The sequence below is a fragment of the Mobula birostris genome, chromosome 9 (genome assembly GCF_030028105.1).
Source record: "Mobula birostris isolate sMobBir1 chromosome 9, sMobBir1.hap1, whole genome shotgun sequence".
NCBI classification, from domain to species: domain Eukaryota; kingdom Metazoa; phylum Chordata; class Chondrichthyes; order Myliobatiformes; family Myliobatidae; genus Mobula; species Mobula birostris.
The window spans coordinates 151,393,753-151,414,368 of NC_092378.1; the positions used below are offsets into that span (position 1 = coordinate 151,393,753).

Sequence of the window (20,616 nt, forward strand, 5' to 3'; positions counted from 1 at the left end):
AACAGCAAGCCCCCCAACTCCTTTACGCTTACTGCTCTCAGTGCAATTCTGATCAGCCCGAACGGTCTGGAAGCCCTTTATGGAAATGTTTTGGTCGGGAATGTCCTCATGCATCCACATTTCAGTAAAACACATAACATTACACTCCCGAAATGTCCTCTGACTCCTGGCTAGCACCTTCAACTCATCCATTTTATTACCCAGTGATCTCACATTGCCCATAATGAGAGAGGGGCGACATGGCTTATAACTCCTCTTCTCCATAAGACTCTGTTGTCCCGACCTCTTCCCTCGCCTTTTTGATCCCCCTCTGCATCCTCTGTGCAAGGGTGTGTTTACTACCCTATCTACATGCATGGCCTTCAGGATGAACAATGCTTACTCAAGTCTCGCCAAGTTTTGGCATCCATCATTAAGGAGCCTCATCATTGGGACATGCCCGTTTCTCATTACTACCATCAGGAGGAGGTACAGGAGCCCAAAGACTCATTCACAACAATTCAGGAACAACTTCTTCCCTCTGCCATCAGATTTCTGAACTCTACCTCACTATTCCTCTTTTGCACCAGTTATTTTTATGGTGAATTTTATGTCTTGCACTGAATTGCTGCCACAAAACAACAATTGATTATAACACACACTCAGTGCCCACTTTATTAGGTATCTCCTAAATCTACGTTCACAAGAAAATCTGCAGACGCTGGAAATCCAGAGTGACACACACAAGATGCTGGAAGAACTCAGCAGGTCGGGCAGCATCAATGAGAAAGAGTAAACAGTCGATGCTTCGGGTCAAGACTCTTCATCAGGACTTAATGTACACTCATGGTCTTCTGCTGCTGTAGTCGATTTACTTCAAGGTTTGTTGTGTTGTGCGTTCAGACATGCTCTTCTGCACACCACTGTTGTAACACGTGGTCAATTGAGTTACTGTCGCCTTCCTGTCAGCTTGAACCAGTTTGGCCATTCACCTCTGACCTCTCTCATTAACGAGGCATTTTCACCCACAGAAATGCCACTCACTGGATTTCTTTTTCACACCATTGTCTATAAACTCTAGAGACTGTTGTGCGTGAAAATCCGAGGAGATCAGCAGTTTCTGAGATACTCAAACCACCCCATCTGGCACCAACAAACATTCCATGGTCAAAGCCACTTAGATCACATTTCCTCCCCCCCCCCCCATTCTAATGTTTGGGCTGAACAACAACTTCTATGCGTTTATGTATTGAGTTGCTACTACTTGATTAGCTAATTAGATAGTTGCATTAACGAACAGGTGCACATGTGTGCCTAATAAAGTGGCACTGAGTGTATGTCTGTGATAATAAACCTGATTCTGGCTTTGAATTCCAGTTCCTTTCAACCAGAATACAAATAATTAACCTTATGTCTCTCAAACCTCAAAGCTGAAAAGTTGAACTTCAATTGCTCTGCGTCCAGTTCTTAAACGTCGCCCTGTTGTTCAACTAAATGTATCGAATGGCGGATTGTCTGAGGAGAAATGCCTGATTTAAACTTGCCAGTGCGTGCTAGAATTGTCAAGGGGTCTCTTGCGTCTGTAACAGTTTGTAAAATATTCTCTTTAAATGTCGCGGACCCATCCAGGATCTTAGCAGTATCCTCACAGAACGCTCGCCAATGTAATATTCAAAGTCAATTTGTTATGGAAGGACGTCTATGTCACCATGTTTCCCTTACGAATGGGCTGTCTTTGAAAGGGGCTTACATCAGGTGAGCGGGGATATAAATAGCTCGGGATTATTAGCTGGCTAAGAAATTCAATAGCAGGTGAAGAGCGTGTATTTGATACAGGCGACGTAACTCAAAGAAGGTAAAGAGTCGTGCTAATGGACCGCATATAAACCGGGACTGCACCACGCGCACCCACAGAAGGTCGTCGCTCGCATCTGGTGTACAGGGAGGCCCAAGATACAGCGAAGGTGAGGAACTCGATGGTCGCAGAATAAATCCGCTCCCCGAGTTAGACCAGGTCCGTTTGCAAAAGGAATTTGAGAAGATCTGAGTTTCTGTCTGCTTTCCCTTGTAACTTTCTGTGTGTGCGCGCGTTCCATTTTACAGGGTCTTAGCTCCACTGGACGTAAAGCTCAGAGAACAAGTCCCATTCAGTCAGGGTGGTTTGAGTGTCTCAGAAACTGCTGAGCTCCTGGGATTTTCACACACCACAGTCTCTAGAGCTTACAGAGAACGGTGCGAGAATCAAAAAAAAAAATCCAGTGAGCAGCAGTTCTGTAGGTGAAAACGCCTTGTTAATGAGAGAGGTCAGAGGGGAATGGCCAGATTGGTTCAAGCTGACAAGAAGGTGACAGAACTCACACGTTACCACAGCGGTGTGCAGAGGAGCATCTCTGAACCACAACACATTGAACCTCGAAGTGGATGGGCTTCAGAAGACCACGAAAATACCCTCTGCGGCCACTCTATTGGGTAAAGGAGGTTTAGAAGGAATTGGTACTCGCGTCCAAACTATCCTTAGGGACAGGATATCAGGACTGGCGATGCAATGCGGTGTCGTGGCTTTCAAACTAAGCTACCGACTCTGACATGACTTGTTCCCTGACCCTTGCGTTGAGAGGAGACGAGACCCTTTACGCTCGCGCGCACGCAAAGTTACAAGGGAAAGCTGAGAGAAACTCAGGTCTACGGTACTAGTAAGCGGTCAGTATTGTACAGAGTGGGCTGGCTAGTCTCATTCTCTGCGGGATGGGGGTTATGGTCCTGGCGAACGCCGAAGGGACGAGGCAGATAGTTAGCACGGACTACACGGGCCGAAGGACCTGTTTCTGCGCTGTGGTGTTCTATGATTCTGTTTCGATTAGGCATCAAGGGTAAATATTTAATTGTTTTACATTGGAAAGACAATAAGGTCTTTTGAGATCAATGCGTAAAGTTATGCCCGGCCGATTGTTTAATTTAATTTATTTATTTGGATACAGCGCGGATTTGCCCCAAGGTGAGTGTTTCAGTCCGTTACATAATGTTGGTTTTATGAGTGTCTAGAGTTAAGGTGTCCCGAGGAATGAGAGCGGGGTCTTTGAGAGAGGGAGTGGATTGAAGTTGGTGAGTGGGAGAGCGCAGGAGCCAGGACCAGAAGGACACCGTGCGTAAAACGGGGAATGTGGGGGTGAGGCGGTGGGAGAGAGGGGGGGAAATGTGCGAGAATGAGGCAAAGTGTGTGTGAGAGAGAGAGTGAGTGGTGGGGTGAGGGCGAAGGGACACGAGAGACGTGGGGGGGGGGGCGGGGTGTGAGAGAATGGAAGACTGCCAGATGGTGTGAGGGGATGTGTGGGGAAATGGGAAGGCGAGGGAGAGGTTTGTGCGAGATGGTGTGAAGGAGAGGGGAAAGAAACACAAGGGTTTGTGCGTGAAAAGGGTATAGAGACTTGTGAGTGTGTGTATGAGAGGGTAAAAAGGTTTGTGAGAGAGTATGACAGGGTAAATAAATATGTGGGAGAGTGTGTGTGAAAGAGGGTAAAGAGATACAACATGTGGGAGTGTGTGAGAGAGTCAAAAGTTCGTGTGTGAGAGTTTGTGACAGAGGGTAAAGAGCAATGTAGGAGAGTGTGTGTGAGAGAGAGAGGGTGGAGAGGTTTGTGACAGATTAGAGAGAGAGAGAAAAAGGGGTATGCGAATGAATGTGAAACTGAGAATGTAAAGCACAATACAGGCCCTTCGGCCCACAATGCTGTACCGAACATGTGCTTACTTTAGAAATTACCTCTAATTACCCATAGCTCGCCATCTTTCTAAACTCCATGTACCTAACCAAGAGTCTCTTAAAATACCCTATGGTATCCGCCGCCCGCAGCCCATTCCACGCACTCGCCACTCTCTGCATAAAAAAAACTTACCCCTGACATCCCCTCTGTACCTACTTCCAAGCACCTTAAAAATGTGAGACAGTGAGAGGAAATAAAGGGGTATGCGAAAAGGAGTGTGATAGTGTAAAGAGATGTGGGGGACTGGGATAGGGTCGAGAGGTATGTGAGAGACAGTGAGAAAAGAAAAGAGAATGCGTGAGTGTGAGAGAAGAGGGGTAAAGGAGTGTGTGAGGTATCGGTATTAGTTTATTATTGTCACATGTACAGTGAAAAACTTATCTGGCATACTGTTTATACAGAACAATACTATAAATCGCACATTTAGACGGAGACGTAACGTAAGGATTTTTGCTACTCATGTATGTGAAGGATGTAAGTAATAAAGTTAATAAAGTGCAGGGAGGGAGAATAAGATAAAAGAATAACAAGACAGATTAAAGTGTGGTAACACCGCCTAAGTGCAGTGTAGCTAAACGATGAAGTGTAAGGTCATAACCAGGTAGATCTTATGGCACAAGAATCTGATAACTGTGGGGTAGGAGATGTCCTTGAGCTTTCGGGCTTTTGTATCTTCTGACCGATGGGAGAGGGGAGAAGAGGGAACGTCTGGGTAGGTAGCGTCTTTGTTTATGCTGGCTGCTTTACTGAGAGAGAGTAAAAAGTTGGTGAGAGAAAAGGGCGCGGGAGACGGTGACAGTATGCGTGAAGAGCTGAAGCGAGAGAGGTTTAGCGGGCCGGAGAGCCGGTAGCGGGGAAAATGTCTTCAATCCCTCTTGTGTTTGATTCCTCAGCCGGTTCAGAATGGAAGTCACCGAGGTTCTGTCCATTGCTGACATCTCCAGCGCGCTCAAGGAGTGTCAAGGTAACGTGTGCCCCGTGCGGCTGTGTCGGGTCCTCGGGGTCTCTGCCGAGAGGCGGGTTGCGGCGCTGACGCTCTCTGTCTTGTTTCGCAGCCAGAGAGTCCTTTAACTGCAAAAAGTTCTTCCGCACCTGTGGCCTGTCGAAAAAAACCGCCGAAGAAATCAGGAAAGTTTTCCGGGCCATTGACGACGACAACAGTGGTTTTATCGAAGAAGATGAATTAAAGTAAGCCACCCCCCTACCCCGGCTCCGTTTTAACTTCTCTGCATGGGATATTAAGCAGCGGGCTGTTGAAATTTAAACCCAAGAGATTCTGCAGATGCCGGGAATACAGAGACACATGCAGATAATGCTGGAGGAACTCAGCAGGGTCGGGCAGCATCCATGGAGGGGAATAAACAGTCTATTCCTCTCCATAGATGCTGCCTGACCTGCTGAGTTCGTCCAGCATTTTGCGTGGGATGGAGAATTTTGTCGGTCATAGAATACTACTGCACAGGAACAGGCCCTTAAGCACATGTAGTCCATGCTGGCTGATCTTCTGCCTCTCAGTACCCGAACCATATCCCCCACCCCCACCCCTCCCCATTCATGTGCTTAGCCAAATTTCTCTTGTATGTTGCAATTGAACTTTCCTCTGGCACCTCGTTCCACACTCACATCACTTTGAGCAAAGAAATTCCCCCTCAGGTTCCCCTTAAATATTTCACCTTTCCCCCCTTAACCTATGACCTCCAGTACTCATCTCACCCAACCCGAGAGGAGAAAAACCCTGCCTGCATTCACCCAATCAATGCCCACTTCGTGGGTACTAGCCCTGGTCCTGAGGGTCACCCACTCGACCTCCTGTCCCCTGAGTTCTGGTTTCAGGTTGATAAGGTTCAGGAGGTACAGAGGGAATGTCACTGTTGCAGGAGTGCTGTGGGGTCCCTCACTTGAAGTCCTCTGACCCATTGGAGAAGGGTTCCTCCTGGTATCCTGGGTCAGTTAGGGGTGGGACAGTGGAGTAGCGGTTAGCACACCACCATTACAGGGCTAGCAATCGTCAATTCCCACCGCCGTCTGCGAGGAATTTGTGCGTTCTCCCTGTGACAGCGTGCTTTTCCTCAAGTGAGTTTCTTATTATTCAAACATGCACGTAAATATAACAAACAAAACAATGTTCCTCCAGATCAAGTCTCTCTGTCTCTCTGTCTCTCTGGTCTCATGGCCTGGGGAAGAAGCTTCCTCCCACATTCCAAAGATGTGCAGGTTGGGGTTACTGAGTTGTGGGCTTGATGTGTTGGTGCCAGCGGTGTGGTGCCACTTGCAGGCTGCCCCCAGCACAGTCCTTGCTGATTTGATTCAAGGCAAAAATTTGACTCAAACAAAAACTTCACTGTATGTTTCGATGTACATGTGACAAATGAAGTTAATCTCTCTTCTAATGTCCATGTCTCAACCAGCGTCACTATCTCACATGGCTGCCACGCTGTTGGCCATGGGAGTTTGTTCTCTGCAAAGAGAGATACAGCACAACGCAAGCCCTTTGGCCCAATAAGTCTCTGCCTACCAACAAGCACCCTTTTGTACTAATCCAACATAAATCCCAAGTTACTATTCTCCCCACAGTCTCCCCAGATTCTCTCTCTCATTTACAGCAGCCAGTGACCCTACCAACTTGCATGTTGTTGGGATGTGGGAGGAACCTGGGCCACATGGGAGAACCCCACAGGGTCATGGAGAGAACATGCAAACTCCACACAGGGTCAGGACTGAACCCTGAGCTGGTCTCTGGCAGCGGCTCTCCCTATTGCACCACTGTGACTTCAGTCTCCTCGACAAAGAGCTGATCCCACAACCTACAGACTCGCCTTCAACCACTCTACAACTCATGTCTCCGTATCAGTTATAGATTAAAAGACAAATTGTGCAAATATTATTATACACACACTGTATATTTTATATATACTGTATATATAATATTTGCACAATTTGTCCAATTTCGTACTTTTAAAAGTTGTAATGTGTACATCTGAGTCAAAGTATGGATATGTCACCACATGCTACCTTAAGATTCATTTTCCTGCAGGCATTTACAGGAAAAATAAAGAATTGCAATAGAATTTATATATTTTTAAAAATGTCTTTTGTGCATTGGTTTATTTATTTATGTATAGCTTTTCATAAATTCCATCGTATTTCTTTAGTTTCCTGTAAATGCCTGCAAGAAAGTGAATCTCAGGGTAGCATATGGTGACGTACACGTAGTTTGATGGTAAATTTACTTTGGCTTTGAGCCAGATGGACTGCATGTTACAATAACATTTTAAACTACTAAATTGGACATGTTGACTTAGAGGGACATTGCAGGGTACTATAGAAATGCAGGTTCTTTTCTGTTGCATTACGTTTTTGGTGTACTGCTTGTTTCCCCACCATTCTTTCAATCTCCGAGGGGTGATTGATAAGTTCGTGGCCTAAGGTAGAAGGAGTCAATTTTCAAAAACCTAGCACATTTATTTTTCAACATAGTCCCTTACTACATTTACACACTTAGTCCAGCGGTCGCGAAGCATACAGATCTTGGACGTCCAGAAAGAGTCTACAGCAGGGGTGATTGATAAGTTCGTGGCCTACAGTAGAAGAAGATGAGTTATTAACTTCAAACTTTCTGCATAATCACTCAGAGTTGAACTGCATGTGCATGTAATGAGATCTGTATAACTCATCTCCTTCCACCTTAGGCCACGAACTTATCGATCACCCCTGCTGTGGACCACCTGGAGGTCCAAGATCCATATGCTCCACGACCGCTGGACTAAGTGTGTAAATGTAGGAGGGGACTATGTTGAAAAATAAATGTGCTAGGTTTTCTAAAATTGATTCTTTCTACCTTAGGCCATGAACTTATCAATCACCCCTCGTGTTGTTCTACTTTGTTTGCCCTTTGAGCGAATGACTCTAGGTGCCACAGTGAGGACCAATCCTTCAGTCAGCTCTGTTCCTGTCTCATAGAGTCACACAGCACAGAAACAGGACTAACCCAACCAGAATCGTTCATGCTGACCAAGCTGTCTCATCCAGGCTAAATCCCACTGCAGATGTTTCGGCCACATCCCTCCAAATCTTTTCTATCCATATATCTCTACAATTGTCTTTTTGGTGGTGCTACGATAGCGCAACGCTTTACAGTGACCTGGGTTCAATTCCTGCTGCTGTCTGTAAGGAGTTTGTACGTTCTCCCTGTGACCACATGGGTTTCCTCCCACAGTCCAAAGCCACAATGGTTGCTAAGGGTTAATTGGTCATTGTAAATTGCCCTGTGATTAGGCTAGGGTTAAATCGGGGGGGTTACTGGGCAGCGTGGCTTGAAGAGCTGAAAGGGCCTATTCTGCATTATATCTCAACAAAATAATGTTTTATTTTAAAGTTGTTACTGTGCCTGCCTCAACCACTTCCTCTGGCATCACATTCCATATACTCACTGCCCGCTGTGTTTAAAAACCTGCCCTTCAGCTCCTCTTTAAATCTTTCCCCTCTCATCTCGTGGGGTATGCCTACTACATAATGGCTCTCCTGCCTGGGGATAAAAGACTGGGACCATCTATGTTATCCAATGCCCCTCATGAATTTTTATAAACCTCTGAAGTAGGGGTTCCCAACCTGGGGTTCACGGACCCCTCGGTTAATGGTGGAGGTCTACGGCATGAAAAAGGCTGGGATCCCTGTCTACGTCTAAAGTCAGGCCTCAGCTTCCTATGCTTCACAGAAAACAGTCACTGCCTGTCCAATCTCTCCTTATTCTCCAGTCCTGGTGACCTCCTTGTGAATCTTTTCTTCATTCTCTCTAGCTTAATCAAACATTTCCTATAATACAGTGACCCGAACAGCACACAATATTTCAGGTGTGGTTTCTTTAATGTCATACACAACTGTAACTACTTGGGGCCTTAGCTCCAGGTGGAGCATAGATCATCGATGGCCTCCCGTCTCCATCGTGTCGATGGTCTGGTTGGAGTTCATCAATGTTTCTGCAACCTTTGCATCCACTGTACAGGGGATTGGCTTGTATAGCTTCACAGACCCCTGATGGACAGCCATACCCATTTCCACCTCTCACAGTGGGGGAATAGGGTTGGACTTTGAGAGGAATACATTTATAACACCACATCCTAGCTCTTGTACCTTTTCCCAGACTGATGGAGGGAGGCATGCCAAATGCTTTCTTCAGCACCCTGCCGACCTGTGTCACCATTGTTCGGGAACTAAGTATTTGTATTTCTTGGTGTCTCGATTTTACAAGACTCCCCAGGGCCCTGTCATTCACTGTAAGTCCTGTCCTTCACTAATTGCATCACTTTGCACTTGTCTGAGTTAAGTTCCACTGTAAAGCACAGAAACCAGGCTATTCAGGCCATCTAGTCCATGCTGCCTGATCTATTGCCAAGTGTTATCAACTTGCATGTGGACCATAGGCCTCTATATTCCACCCGTCCATGTACTTGTTCGAACTTCAATCAAACCTGCCTTCACCATTTGTGCTGGCAGCTCATTCCATACTCTCACTACCTTCTGAATGAAGAAGTTCCCCCTCATGCCCCCATTAATTCATCCAATATTTACCCACTTTCTCAGTTGACAGACACCCTGTTGTAACGTTAGATGCCTTTCTTTGCTCTTTACTAGCTACCAATTTTCACATCATCTGCAAACTTACTAAACATGCCACCTACATTTTCATCCAGATCATCAATATATATGACAAACAACAGGGGATCCATTACCAGTCCTACTGGTCACAGGTCTCCCATCTGTGAAACCACCCTCCACTACCTAATTCTTTCCCTCAACCAACTTTGCATCTAATTAACTAGCTCACCCTGGATCACTTCCCGACTAGTTTACCATGCGAGACTTTAAAAATCTTGCTGAAGTCCACATGGATAGTGTCTTGTCAATCTTTCTGATCACCTCTTCAAAGAACTCAGTTGCCCGTAACACATAGGAACAGAATTAGGCTAATTCAGTCCATTGAGTCTGCTCCACCATTCCATCATGGCTGATTTATTATCCTCCCTCAATCCCATTCTCCTGCCTTTTCTCCATAACTTTGACACCCTGACTAACCAAGATCCTATCAATCTCTGCTTTAAATATACCCAATAACTTGGCCTCCACAGCTGTTTGAGTTCCACAGAATCATCACCTCTGGCTAATGAAATTCCTTCTCATCTCCTTTCTAAATGGATAGCCCTCTATTCTAAGGCTGTGCCCACTGATCCTAGACTCTCACGCCATAAGAAACATCCTCTCCATATGCATTCTATCTAGGTCCTTTAATATTTAACAGTTTTTGTTTGACTGTATTTTATGGATATCTTATGTATGCTTGCTGTCTTGTACGTGCTATATGTTTATGACTATTGGTTTTGTACCTTGGCTGTGGAGTAACACTGTTTCATTTGGCTGTATTCATGGATATTTATGTATGATTGAATAACAATTGAACTTGAACTTAAAATTGAGATCACCATTCATTCTTCTAAACTCTAGCAAGTACAGGCCCAATGCCATCAAACACTCCTCATCCCTTAACCTTTTCATTCCTGGAATCATTCTCATGAACTTCCTGGACCCTCTCCAATACCAGCATATCTTTTGTTACATTAGCCGATCAAATCTGCTCACAATACTCCAAGTGTAGTCTGACCAATGCCTTATAAAGACTTAACATTATATCCTTGCTTTTATATTCTAGTCCTCTCAAAATGAATGCCAACATTGCATTTGCCTTCCTCACCACCAACTTAACCTGCAAGTTAACCTTCAGAAAATCTGGCATGAGTATTCCCAAGTCCCTTTGCACCTCTGATTTTTTAATTTTCTCCCCATTTAGAAAATAGTAAACTCCTTTATTCCTATTCCTATTCTTCCCAACACTATATTCCACCTGCCACTTCTTTGCCCATTCTCCCAACCTAAGTCCTTCTGCAGACTCTATGCTTCCACAAACACAACCTGCCTCACGAAACCCAACTTAACCCACACAAAGCCAAGCCGATCCTGTCTCTCAGAACTTCCTCTAGCAACTTACCCACCACTGATTTAAGGCTCTGTAGTTCTCTCTTTTAAGTTAGTTATTTCTGAAGAGTATTAATAATGGCTGGGTTACCCGTCTTGTAAAGACACTGCACAGAAAGCAATGGCAAACCACTTCTGTAGAAAAATTTGCCAAGTACAATCATGGTCACAGAAAGAACATGACTGACTAAGTCATATGGCACATAATGAACAAACAATTTCTGGAGAATAATACTGTAGACTCTCCTGTGAGTCTGATCCATAATGGTCATCCATCACACCAAGCCCAAACACTGGGTATGGGGTATTCCAAAGGAGAGACTGGAGACAGAAAACGTATCAGCAGCTAACTCTCCCTTCAATCCCTTATCTCCCCTCAACCAACAACTTTCCAGCGTAGCTAATGGACAGTGATGTTCGGTCAGATATTTAGTTGTCTACCCCCAACAAATGGAAAACACCAAATTCAACTACGCTGCAGTTATGGCTCCCTTGGCAGATGCCATCCTGCTTAGCATAGAGCTAAATATCCTCAAAGTTCAAAGTAAATTTATTATCAAAGTGCATATATGTCACCAAATACAACCCGGATATTCATTTTCTTGCATACTCGGTAAATCCAAGAGCCACAATAGAATTAATGAAAGATCACAACCAACAGGGTGGGTGAGCAACTGATGTGCAAAAGACAACAAACTATGCAAATACAAAAAAAACAAATAACAATAATAAACAAAAAAATAATAATTATTGAGAACATGAGATGAAGAGTCCTTGAAAGTGAGTCCATTGTTTGTGGGAGTAGTTCAGCGTTGAGGTGAGTGAAGTTATCCTCTTTGGTTCAAAAGCCTGATGGATGAGGGGTAATAACTGTTCCTGAACCTGGTGGTGTGAGTCCTGAGACTCTTGTATCTTCTCCCTGATGGCAGCAGTGAGAAGAGAGCATGGCCCGAGTGGTAGGGGTTCCTTGTTAGGACGAATTAGAGATAACCTCTGGACACAATAATTGGGACAACACCGTGTCTATGAATAAATGGAGCAGTATAGCTCAGTACAGTCCCTTCTGTCCAAGAAGTTTTGCTAATCCTTTAACCCACTCCTAACACTTTCCATCCACATAGCCTGTTCATGTGCCTATCTAAGGGCCTCCTAAATGTTTCTAACATATCTGTCTCCACCACCACCCCTGGTAGCATGTTCCACATACCCACCACTCTCCATGTAAAAAAAAATACTTGTGACACCCCCCCCCAATACTTTCCTCCATTCACCTTAAAATGATGCCCCTGCCTGGGAAAAAGAAGCTGGCTGTCCACTCCCTCTATTCCTCTTATACATCTCTCATCCTCCATTGCCCCAAAGAGAAAATCCCTAATTCACTCGACCTTTCCCCTCAAGATGTGCTCATTATATACAGTATAGGCACTTGTCCCAACCCATTCTATGTGAGACTTCTTTAGAATTATCCACACAACTTTCCTTTCCTCCCAGCTCAGCTCAGCTCAGCTGCAGTTTGTAGTGACACATTCCACAATCTCACCTGTCCACCATTCACTGATTCATGGAATAGAAAGAGGACCATTGTGTCCGTGACGGTGGAACTGCATCATCATCATCATGAGCCGTATGGTACGACGTGGACGATCTTGGTCTTAATGACCATGATTGTTCTTGGCAAATTTTTCTACAGAAGTGGTTTGCCATTGCCCTTTTCTGGGCAGTGTCTTTACAAGACGGGTGATCCCAGCCATTATCAATACTCTTCAGAGATTGTCTACCTGGCATCAGTGGTCGCATAACCAGAAATTGTCATGTGCACCAGCTGCTCATACGACCATCCACCACCTGCTCCCATGGTTTCACGTGACCCTGATTGGGGGGCTAAGCAGGTGCTACACCTTGCCCAAGGGTGACCTGCAGGCTAGCGGAGGGAAGGAGCACCTTACACCTCCTTTGGTAGAGACGCACCTCTATCCCACCTCACCAGTGGAAATTAAACTTTGTTTACCGCCTTCCCAGTTGGACCATAAGACATAAGAGCAGAATTAGGGTCATTTGGCCCACCGAGTCTGCTCCACCATTCAATTATGTCTGATTTACCTTCTCTCTTAACCCCATTCTCCTGCCTTAATCCCTATAATCTTTGACACCTTTACCAATCAGTTCTTGGTCTGTCATCCAGCCCTTCAAAAGCTCATTAGGAACTTTGAAATCATATGATGGCTTATGCCTCCTAGGCAACTTTTCAGACTCGAGTTAAACAGGAACATGAGATTCTGCAGCTGCTGGAAATCCTGAGCAACACACATAAGATGCTGGAGGAACTCAGCAGGCCATGCAGCATTCATAGAGAGAATAAACATTTGATGTTTCAAGCCAAAATCCTTTATCTAGTCTCAGACGACCAGTGTCATCTGTGCCTGTATTCTGATGTAATTGGCATCAGAAGTCCTGTTTACTTCCCTCCATAGATGCTGCCTGACCTCCTGAGTTACTTCAGCATTTTGTGGGCTTTGGTTCAGTAAAATCACTTTTTTTTCTTAATTCCACCCTAATTTCCAGCGTGTGGTGAAAACTGCCCAGTGGATTATTGGCACCCAATTGCCCGCCATTGAGAATATCTACCATAAATGCTGTCGGGGCAGGGCGAAAAGCATTATCAAGAATGCATCTCACCCTAACCATAGACATTTTACTCTCCTCCCATCTGGTAGGCGCTACAGGAGCCTCCGCTCCCGCACCAGCAGGCACAGGAAGAGCTTCTTCCCTGAGGCTGTGACCCTGCTGAACCTCACATCACAGCGCTAAGCAGCATTGCACCCATATTGTACTGTCTCAGTACTTTTATATTTGTGTGCTGTAGCACTTACTTTTTATTCACAGTTATTTTGTAAATAACACTATTCTTTGCATTTCTGGTTAGATGCTAACGCATTTCATTGGCTTTGTATATGTACTCAGCACAATGACAATAAAGTTGAATCTAATCTAATCTAATCTAATCTAATTTGTAAACCATTGATTTAAATTTGTTCCCTTAGTTACTGACTCTAGTACCAGACGATCTGTTTTTACTTACCCTTTCTTGGTCATTCATAATTCTGTCTTCCACAAGTTAAATCTCCCCTTGGTCTCCTGTGTTCCAAAGAAATCAAACCAGTCTCACAAGCTCTTCTCACAGTTGTATTCTTACACATAGTTAATTCAGTTCCAGTGTGATTCCTCAGCTCCCACACACCGTGACCTGCCTGATCCAGTTAGTATCCTTAAGCAACCAATCTATCTGTCTTACTATCTTCAAATTTGATACTTACATGGATCAATATTTGGAAGTACAAGGGAGGCAGCATTGTTACTCTTAGAAAACAGAATAACAGTCACATACGGGTGCCATGGTAGCGTAGCGGTTAATGTGGCACTATTACAACTCAGGAGTTCAGAGTTCAATACTGACGCCACCTGTAAGGAGTTTGTACATTCACCCGGTGAACTGCGTGGGTTTCCTTTGGGTGCTCCAGTTTCCTCCCACAGTCCAAAGACCTACCAGTTAGTAGGTTAACTGGTCATTGTAAATTGTCCTGTGATTACTACTACTGCCACATCGACTCAGGCCAAGGGGGCCGGCGTCAGGCAAGTCCTGTGGTTAGGCTGGGTTTAAATAGGTTGGTTGCTGAGTGGTGCGGTTCACTGGGCTGCAAGGGCCTGTTCCTCACTGAATAAAAGATAAATAAATAAATTGGAGATTCTGCAGATGTTGGTCATCTGGAGCAACACAGAGGAAATGCTGGAGGAGCTCAACAGGTCGGGCGGCGTCTATGGAGAGGGAATAAACAGGCAACAATTCAGGCTGAGCCCCTTCATCAGCACTGGTTTCTGCCCACTTCCTTTCCAGACTTGATGAAGGGTCTTGGTCCAAAATGTCAACTGATTGTTCCTCTCCATAGATGCTGCCTGACCTGTAGAGTTCCTCCAGCACTCTGTGTGTGTGTGTGTGTGTTACTTCTCAGAATTATTGATCTTTCAATCACTTACAGTTTTGTAAAAGGGTAATGTCAGAATTAATTAAAACAATTACAATATTCTATCGGATTCCATCATTTTTGAATGAATAGAGGACAATTATCATTTTACTTTGATTTATTGATAAGAGCAGATATTATTATCACTTTAAGTATTGTATAACTCATGGATTGGGTGCGGTACATTTGTGGCAGGGGCAGGGCTGGGGGATATTTCATTTAAAGCAACTTACTGACTTGCTTAAGTCCATCCCCCTACTGGGACATAAGTAGCCAACAGCAGGTCGCCAGAGTCCTCTGTCCTGAGCCAGGCTTTCCTCTGCCAAGGTTGAGGCCTTTTGAGTTTCTGTTGGTACTGCTGTAGCTCTAGGATTTACAGGCCCAACAATCCTCCTTTTGCAGCTGGGCCTGGGATCATCCAGAGGAGAACTGGTAAAAAGCAAGCTAACCTCATTTACTAAAGCAATAGACACAAGAGGTATTGCATATGCCTGTTCCCCTCTCTCACCATATCTCCTTACCTGTCCATCATCTCCCCCTTCCCTTTCTTCCATGGACTTCTTTTCCCTCCTATCAGATTCCCCCCTCTCCAGCCCTTTACCTCTCTCACCAATCAACTTCTCAGCTCTTTACTTCACCCCTCCCTCTCTCCCAGTTTCACCTATCATCTACCACCTTGTACTTCTTCCTCCATTCCCCAGAAATGTCAACTGTTTATTCCCATCCGTAGCTGCTGCTTGCACTGCTGAGCTCCTCCAGCACATTGTGCCTATCTGCTAACGCGATGTTTCGTTCCTCCCTGTAGATACTTCCTGCAACGGTTCTCCGCCGGGGCAAGAGTCCTAAGTGACAATGAGACCAAAATTTTTATGGCTGGAGGTGACAAAGATGGAGATGGGAAGCTTGGCGCTGATGGTGAGCTGGTAACCCTTTGCAGAACTATTGACTTTAATCACGGTATGGCACGGTAGTGTAGGAGTTACAACGCTTTACAGCGCCAACTGTCGGGGTTCAGTTGCCGCAGTTGTCTGTAAGGAGTGTGTATGTTTTTTATTTCTTTATTGAGATACTGTGTGGAACGGGCCGTTCTGGCCCTCAAGCCGGCCACCCAGCAACCCCCAATTTAACCTTCGCCTACTCACAGGACAATTACAATGACCAATTAACCTAGCAACCAATAATTTCATTAGACTGTGGGAGGAAACCAGAGCACCTGGAGGAAACCCACGCGGTCATAGGGAGAACGTACAAACTCTTTACAGACAGAGGCGGGAACTGAACCCGAGTCACAGGTACTGTCAGGCATTGTGCTAACTGCTGCGCTCCATGGGTCTGTGTGGGTTCCTTCCAGGTGCCCCAGTCTCTTCCCACATTTCAATTCCAAAGACATGTGGGTTAGGGTTAGTAGTTTTCAGGCATACTGTATCAGCACTGGATCGTGGCCACAGTTGTGGCCTATCCCTGGCACATCCCCGACACAAATGGGTTACGGTTAGTGAGATGTGGGCATGCTATGTTGGCCCCAGCACATCCCCAACATAAAGCATTTCACTGTATGTTTCGATGACAAATAAAGCTAATCTTCATCGTTAATCTTTAATTAATTCTTGAACTTTTCTGGGAGATAGATAGTGACCGCAGCATGGATGGGATTTTAATTAGAGCAGGAGGTTCCCAGTCTTTTTTATGCCATGGACCGAGGGGGCCTGTGGACCCTCTGAATTAGAGTCACTCAGCCCAGAAGCCAGTCATTTGGCCCAGAGTCCTGGTTGACCATCAAGCTAATGGTAAAATAATCCCATTGTGTTCTTCCCACATTCTCATTAACTCCCTCAGGATTCTGACACTCCTCCCCCGCCCCTGGATTCTGACACCTCCCTCCTCCCCCCTCCCCGGATTCTGACACCTCCCCCCTCACCCCCCCCCAGATTCTGACACCTCCCCTCCCCCCGCCGGATTCTGACATCTCCAGCCCCCCGCCCCGGATACTGACACCACCAACTCCCCCACCCCTGGATTCTGACACCTCCCCCCCCCCCGGATACTAACACCATCCCCCCCCCCCAAGATTCTGACACCCTCCTATACAGTAGGAGTGATTTACAATGTCAAATTAATCTCCCAATCCAGATGTGGGAGGAAACCCATGCAGCCATAGAGTCACAGAGCACTGCAGCAGAGAAACAGGACCTTCAACGCATCTAGTCCATGCCAAATGATTATTCGGCCTAGTCCCATCGACCTGAATTGAACCATTGCCCTTGATACCCCTCCCATCCATGTACCTACCAAAATTAATCTTAAATGTTGAAATTGGACCCATATCCATCAATTCTACTAGCAGCTCGTTCCACAATTACACCATCCTTTGAGTGAAGAAGCTTATTGAAACATAGAAAACCTACAGCACAATACAGGCCCTTCGGCCCACAAAGCTGTGCTGAACATGTCCTTACCTTAGAAATTACCCATGGTTACCCATAGCCCTCTATTTTTCTGAGCTCCATGTACCTGTCCAGGAGTCTCTTAAAAGACCCTGTAATATCTGCCTCCACCACTGTCGCCGGCAGCCCATTCCACACACTCACCACTCTCAACATTAAAAAAAACTTACCCCTGACATCTCCTCTGTACCAACTTCCAAGCACCTTAAAACTGTTCCCCCTCATGCTAGCCATTTCGGCTCTGGGAAAAAGCCTCTGACTATCCACATGATCAATGCCTCTCATCATTTTGTAGACCTCTCATCCTCCGTTGCTCCAAGGAAAAAAGGCTGAATTCACTCAACCTATTCTCATAAGGCATGCTCCCCAATCCAGGCAACATCCTTGTAAATCTCCTCTGCATCCTTTCTATGGCTTCCACATCCTTCTTATAGAGAGATGACCAGAACTGAGCACAGTACTCCAAGTGGGGTCTGACCAGGTCCTATATAGCTGCAACATTACCTCTCGGCTCCTAAACTCAATCCCTCGGTTGATGAAGGCCAATGCACTGTATGTCTTCTTAACCGCAGTCAACCTGCATAGCATCTCTAAGTGTCCTATGGACTCAGATCCCAAGATCCCTCTGATCCTCCACCCTGCCAAGAGTCTTACCATTAATACTATATTCTGCCATAATATTTGACCTACCAAAATGAACCACTTCACACTTATCTGGATTGAACTCCATCTGCCACTTCTCAGCCCAGTTTTGTATCCTATCAATGTCCCACTGTAACCTCTGACAGCCCTTCACACTATCCACAACACCTCCAACCTTTGTGTCATCAGCAAATTTACTAACCCAACCCTCCGCTTCTTCATCCAGGTCATTTATAAAAATCACGAAGAGTAGGGGTTCCAGAACAGATCCATGAGGCACACCACTGGTAACCAACCTCCATGCCGAATATGACCCATCTACAACTATTCTTTGCCTCCTGTGGGCAAGCCAGTTCTGGATCCACAAAGCAATGCCCCCCTTGGATCCTATGCCTCCTTACTTTCTCAATAAGCCTTGCATGGGGTACCTTATCAAATGCCTTGCTGAAATCCATATACACTACATCTACTGCTCTTCCTTCATCAATGTGTTTGGTCACATCCTCAAAAAATTCAATCAGGCTCGTAAGGCACGACCTGCCTTTGACAAAGCCATGCTCACTATTCCTGATCATATTATACCTCTCCAAATATTCATAATTCCTGTCTCTCAGGATCTTCTCCATCAACTTCCCACCCACTAAAGTAAGGTTCACCAGTCCATAATTTTCTGGGCTATCTCTACTCCCTTTCTTGAATAATGGAATAATACCTGCAACCCTCCAATACTCTGGAACCTCTCCCACCCCATTAATGATGCAAAGATCATCGCCAGAGGCTCAGCAATCTCCTCCCTCAACTCCCACAGTAGCCCGGAGTACATCTCGTCCAGTCCCAGTGACTTATCCAACTTGTTGCTTTCCAAAAGCTCCAACACATCCTCTTTCTTAATATCTACATGTTCAAGCTTTTCCGTCTGCTGTAAGTCATCCCTATAATTGCCAAGATCCTTTTCCGTAGTGAATACGGAAGCAAAGTACTTGTTAGATATCTCTGCTATCTCTTCCAGTTCCATGCACACACTTTTCCATTGTCATATTTGATTGGTCCTATTCTCTCATGTCTTCCTCTTGCTCTTCAAATACTTGCAGAAGACCTTGGAGTTTTCCTTAATCCTGTCCACCAAGGCCTTCTCATGGCCCCTCCTGTCTCTCCTAATTTCTTTCTTAAGCTCCTTCCTACTAGCCTTATCTTCTAGATCTCTATAATTACCTAGTTTTTTGAACATTTCGGAAGCTCTTCTTTTCTCCTTGATGAGATTTACAACAGCCTTTGTACACCACGGTTCCTGTACCCTACCATCCTTTCCCAGTCTCACTGGAAAGTACCTATGCAGAACCCCACACAAATATCCCCTGAACATTTGCCACATTTCTTCCGTACATTTCCCTGAGAACATCCGTTCCCAACTTATGCTTCCAAGTTCCTGCCTGATAGCCTCATATTGCCCATTACTCCAATTAAACACTTTCCTAACTTGTCTGTTCCTATCCCTCTCCAATGTTATGCTAAAGGAGTTAGAATTGTGATCACTATCTCCAAAATGCTCTCCCACTGAGAGATCTGACACCTGACCAGGTGTCCCCTCATGTTCTCCTTAAGCATTTCACCTTTCACCCATAACCTATGACCTTTAATTCTAGTCTCACCCAACCGTAGTGGAAAAAGCCAACTTGCATTTACCCAATCTATATCCACTGTAACCTTGTCTACCTCGGTCAAATCTCCCTTCATTCTCCTGTGCTCCAGGAAATAAGTCCTATCCTATTCAACCTTTCCCCTAAAACTCAGGTTCTCAATTCCTGGCAACATCCTTGTAAATATTCTCTGAATTCTTTCAATCTTATTGATATCGTCCCTAGCTAGGTGACCAGACCTGCACACAGTATTCCAAATTAGGCCTCACTATCGGAACTCCTGTATAAGGTGAAGGTACTAACTCTAGACAGACCGCACCTGATGTGGAATCAAAACATCTCTTGACAGTCCCTGATGTATCTGCCTCTCCCACCACCCCGAGCAGCACATTTCAGGCACCCACAACTGTCTGTATTTTTTTTAAAAAACTTGCCCCTCACATCTCCTTTGAAATTACCTTAACTCTCACTTCAAATGTATAGCCTCTGGTATTAGACAATTCAACCCCCGGAAAAAATATTGTCTGTCTACTCTACCTATCTCTATCATAATGCTATCAACCTCTGTCAGATCTCCCTCAGCCTCCACTGCTCCAGAGAAAACAACCCAAGTTTGTCCAAACTTCCGTTATATCACATGCTCTCTCATCCAAGTGACATCCTGGTAAACCTCTTCTGCACCCTCTCCAAAGTCTCGACATCCTTCCTATAACGGGGCAACCCAAACTTTATAAAGCTGCAACACAATTTCCTGTTCTGTTTCTTTGTATTGATGTTGTCTAAATGCATGTATTAATCAACTGACAGAAAGTCTAATTAGCAATTCTCTTTTACAGAATTTGTTGACCTGGTAATGTCATAGATCCCCCCCCACCCAGGACGGCGTTGCTTCTGGCATTTGAGGGCAAGGGTACATTAAATACAAAGCAACTGTTTTCACGACTACAGCATGAACAACACTTTTCTGTTGTGATGAAGGGATTGTAGAAGCACTCAGAGATTCAGAGGTACCCATGATTTGAGTAATGCGTGCTCTATAAGGGAAGATTGTCTTCAATAATAAAAAGAAAACTTGCCTTTTATCCAAATGTCTTTTTCTTGTTTGTTT

General features: G+C 45.1%; 1 protein-coding gene across 3 annotated transcripts; it reads left to right on the top strand.

Annotated features, from left to right (window-relative positions):
- The first annotated feature begins 1,810 nt into the window (after positions 1-1,810).
- Positions 1,811-20,548, top strand: LOC140203492 (parvalbumin, thymic CPV3-like). 3 transcript variants are annotated; one of them, XM_072269570.1, is made up of 6 exons: positions 3,349-3,381; positions 4,142-4,214; positions 4,634-4,704; positions 4,796-4,928; positions 15,591-15,700; positions 20,345-20,548. In XM_072269570.1, the coding sequence occupies exons 3-6, from the start codon at positions 4,644-4,646 to the stop codon at positions 20,368-20,370; spliced, it is 330 nt and encodes a 109-aa protein (XP_072125671.1). In that variant the 5' UTR covers positions 3,349-3,381; positions 4,142-4,214; positions 4,634-4,643; the 3' UTR covers positions 20,371-20,548. The 3 variants fall into 3 exon arrangements, with proteins under 3 accessions (XP_072125670.1, XP_072125669.1, XP_072125671.1); XM_072269569.1 differs by lacking the exons at positions 3,349-3,381; positions 4,142-4,214 and adding an exon at positions 1,811-1,943; XM_072269568.1 differs by lacking the exons at positions 3,349-3,381; positions 4,142-4,214 and adding an exon at positions 2,673-2,849.
- The last annotated feature ends 68 nt before the right edge of the window (positions 20,549-20,616 follow it).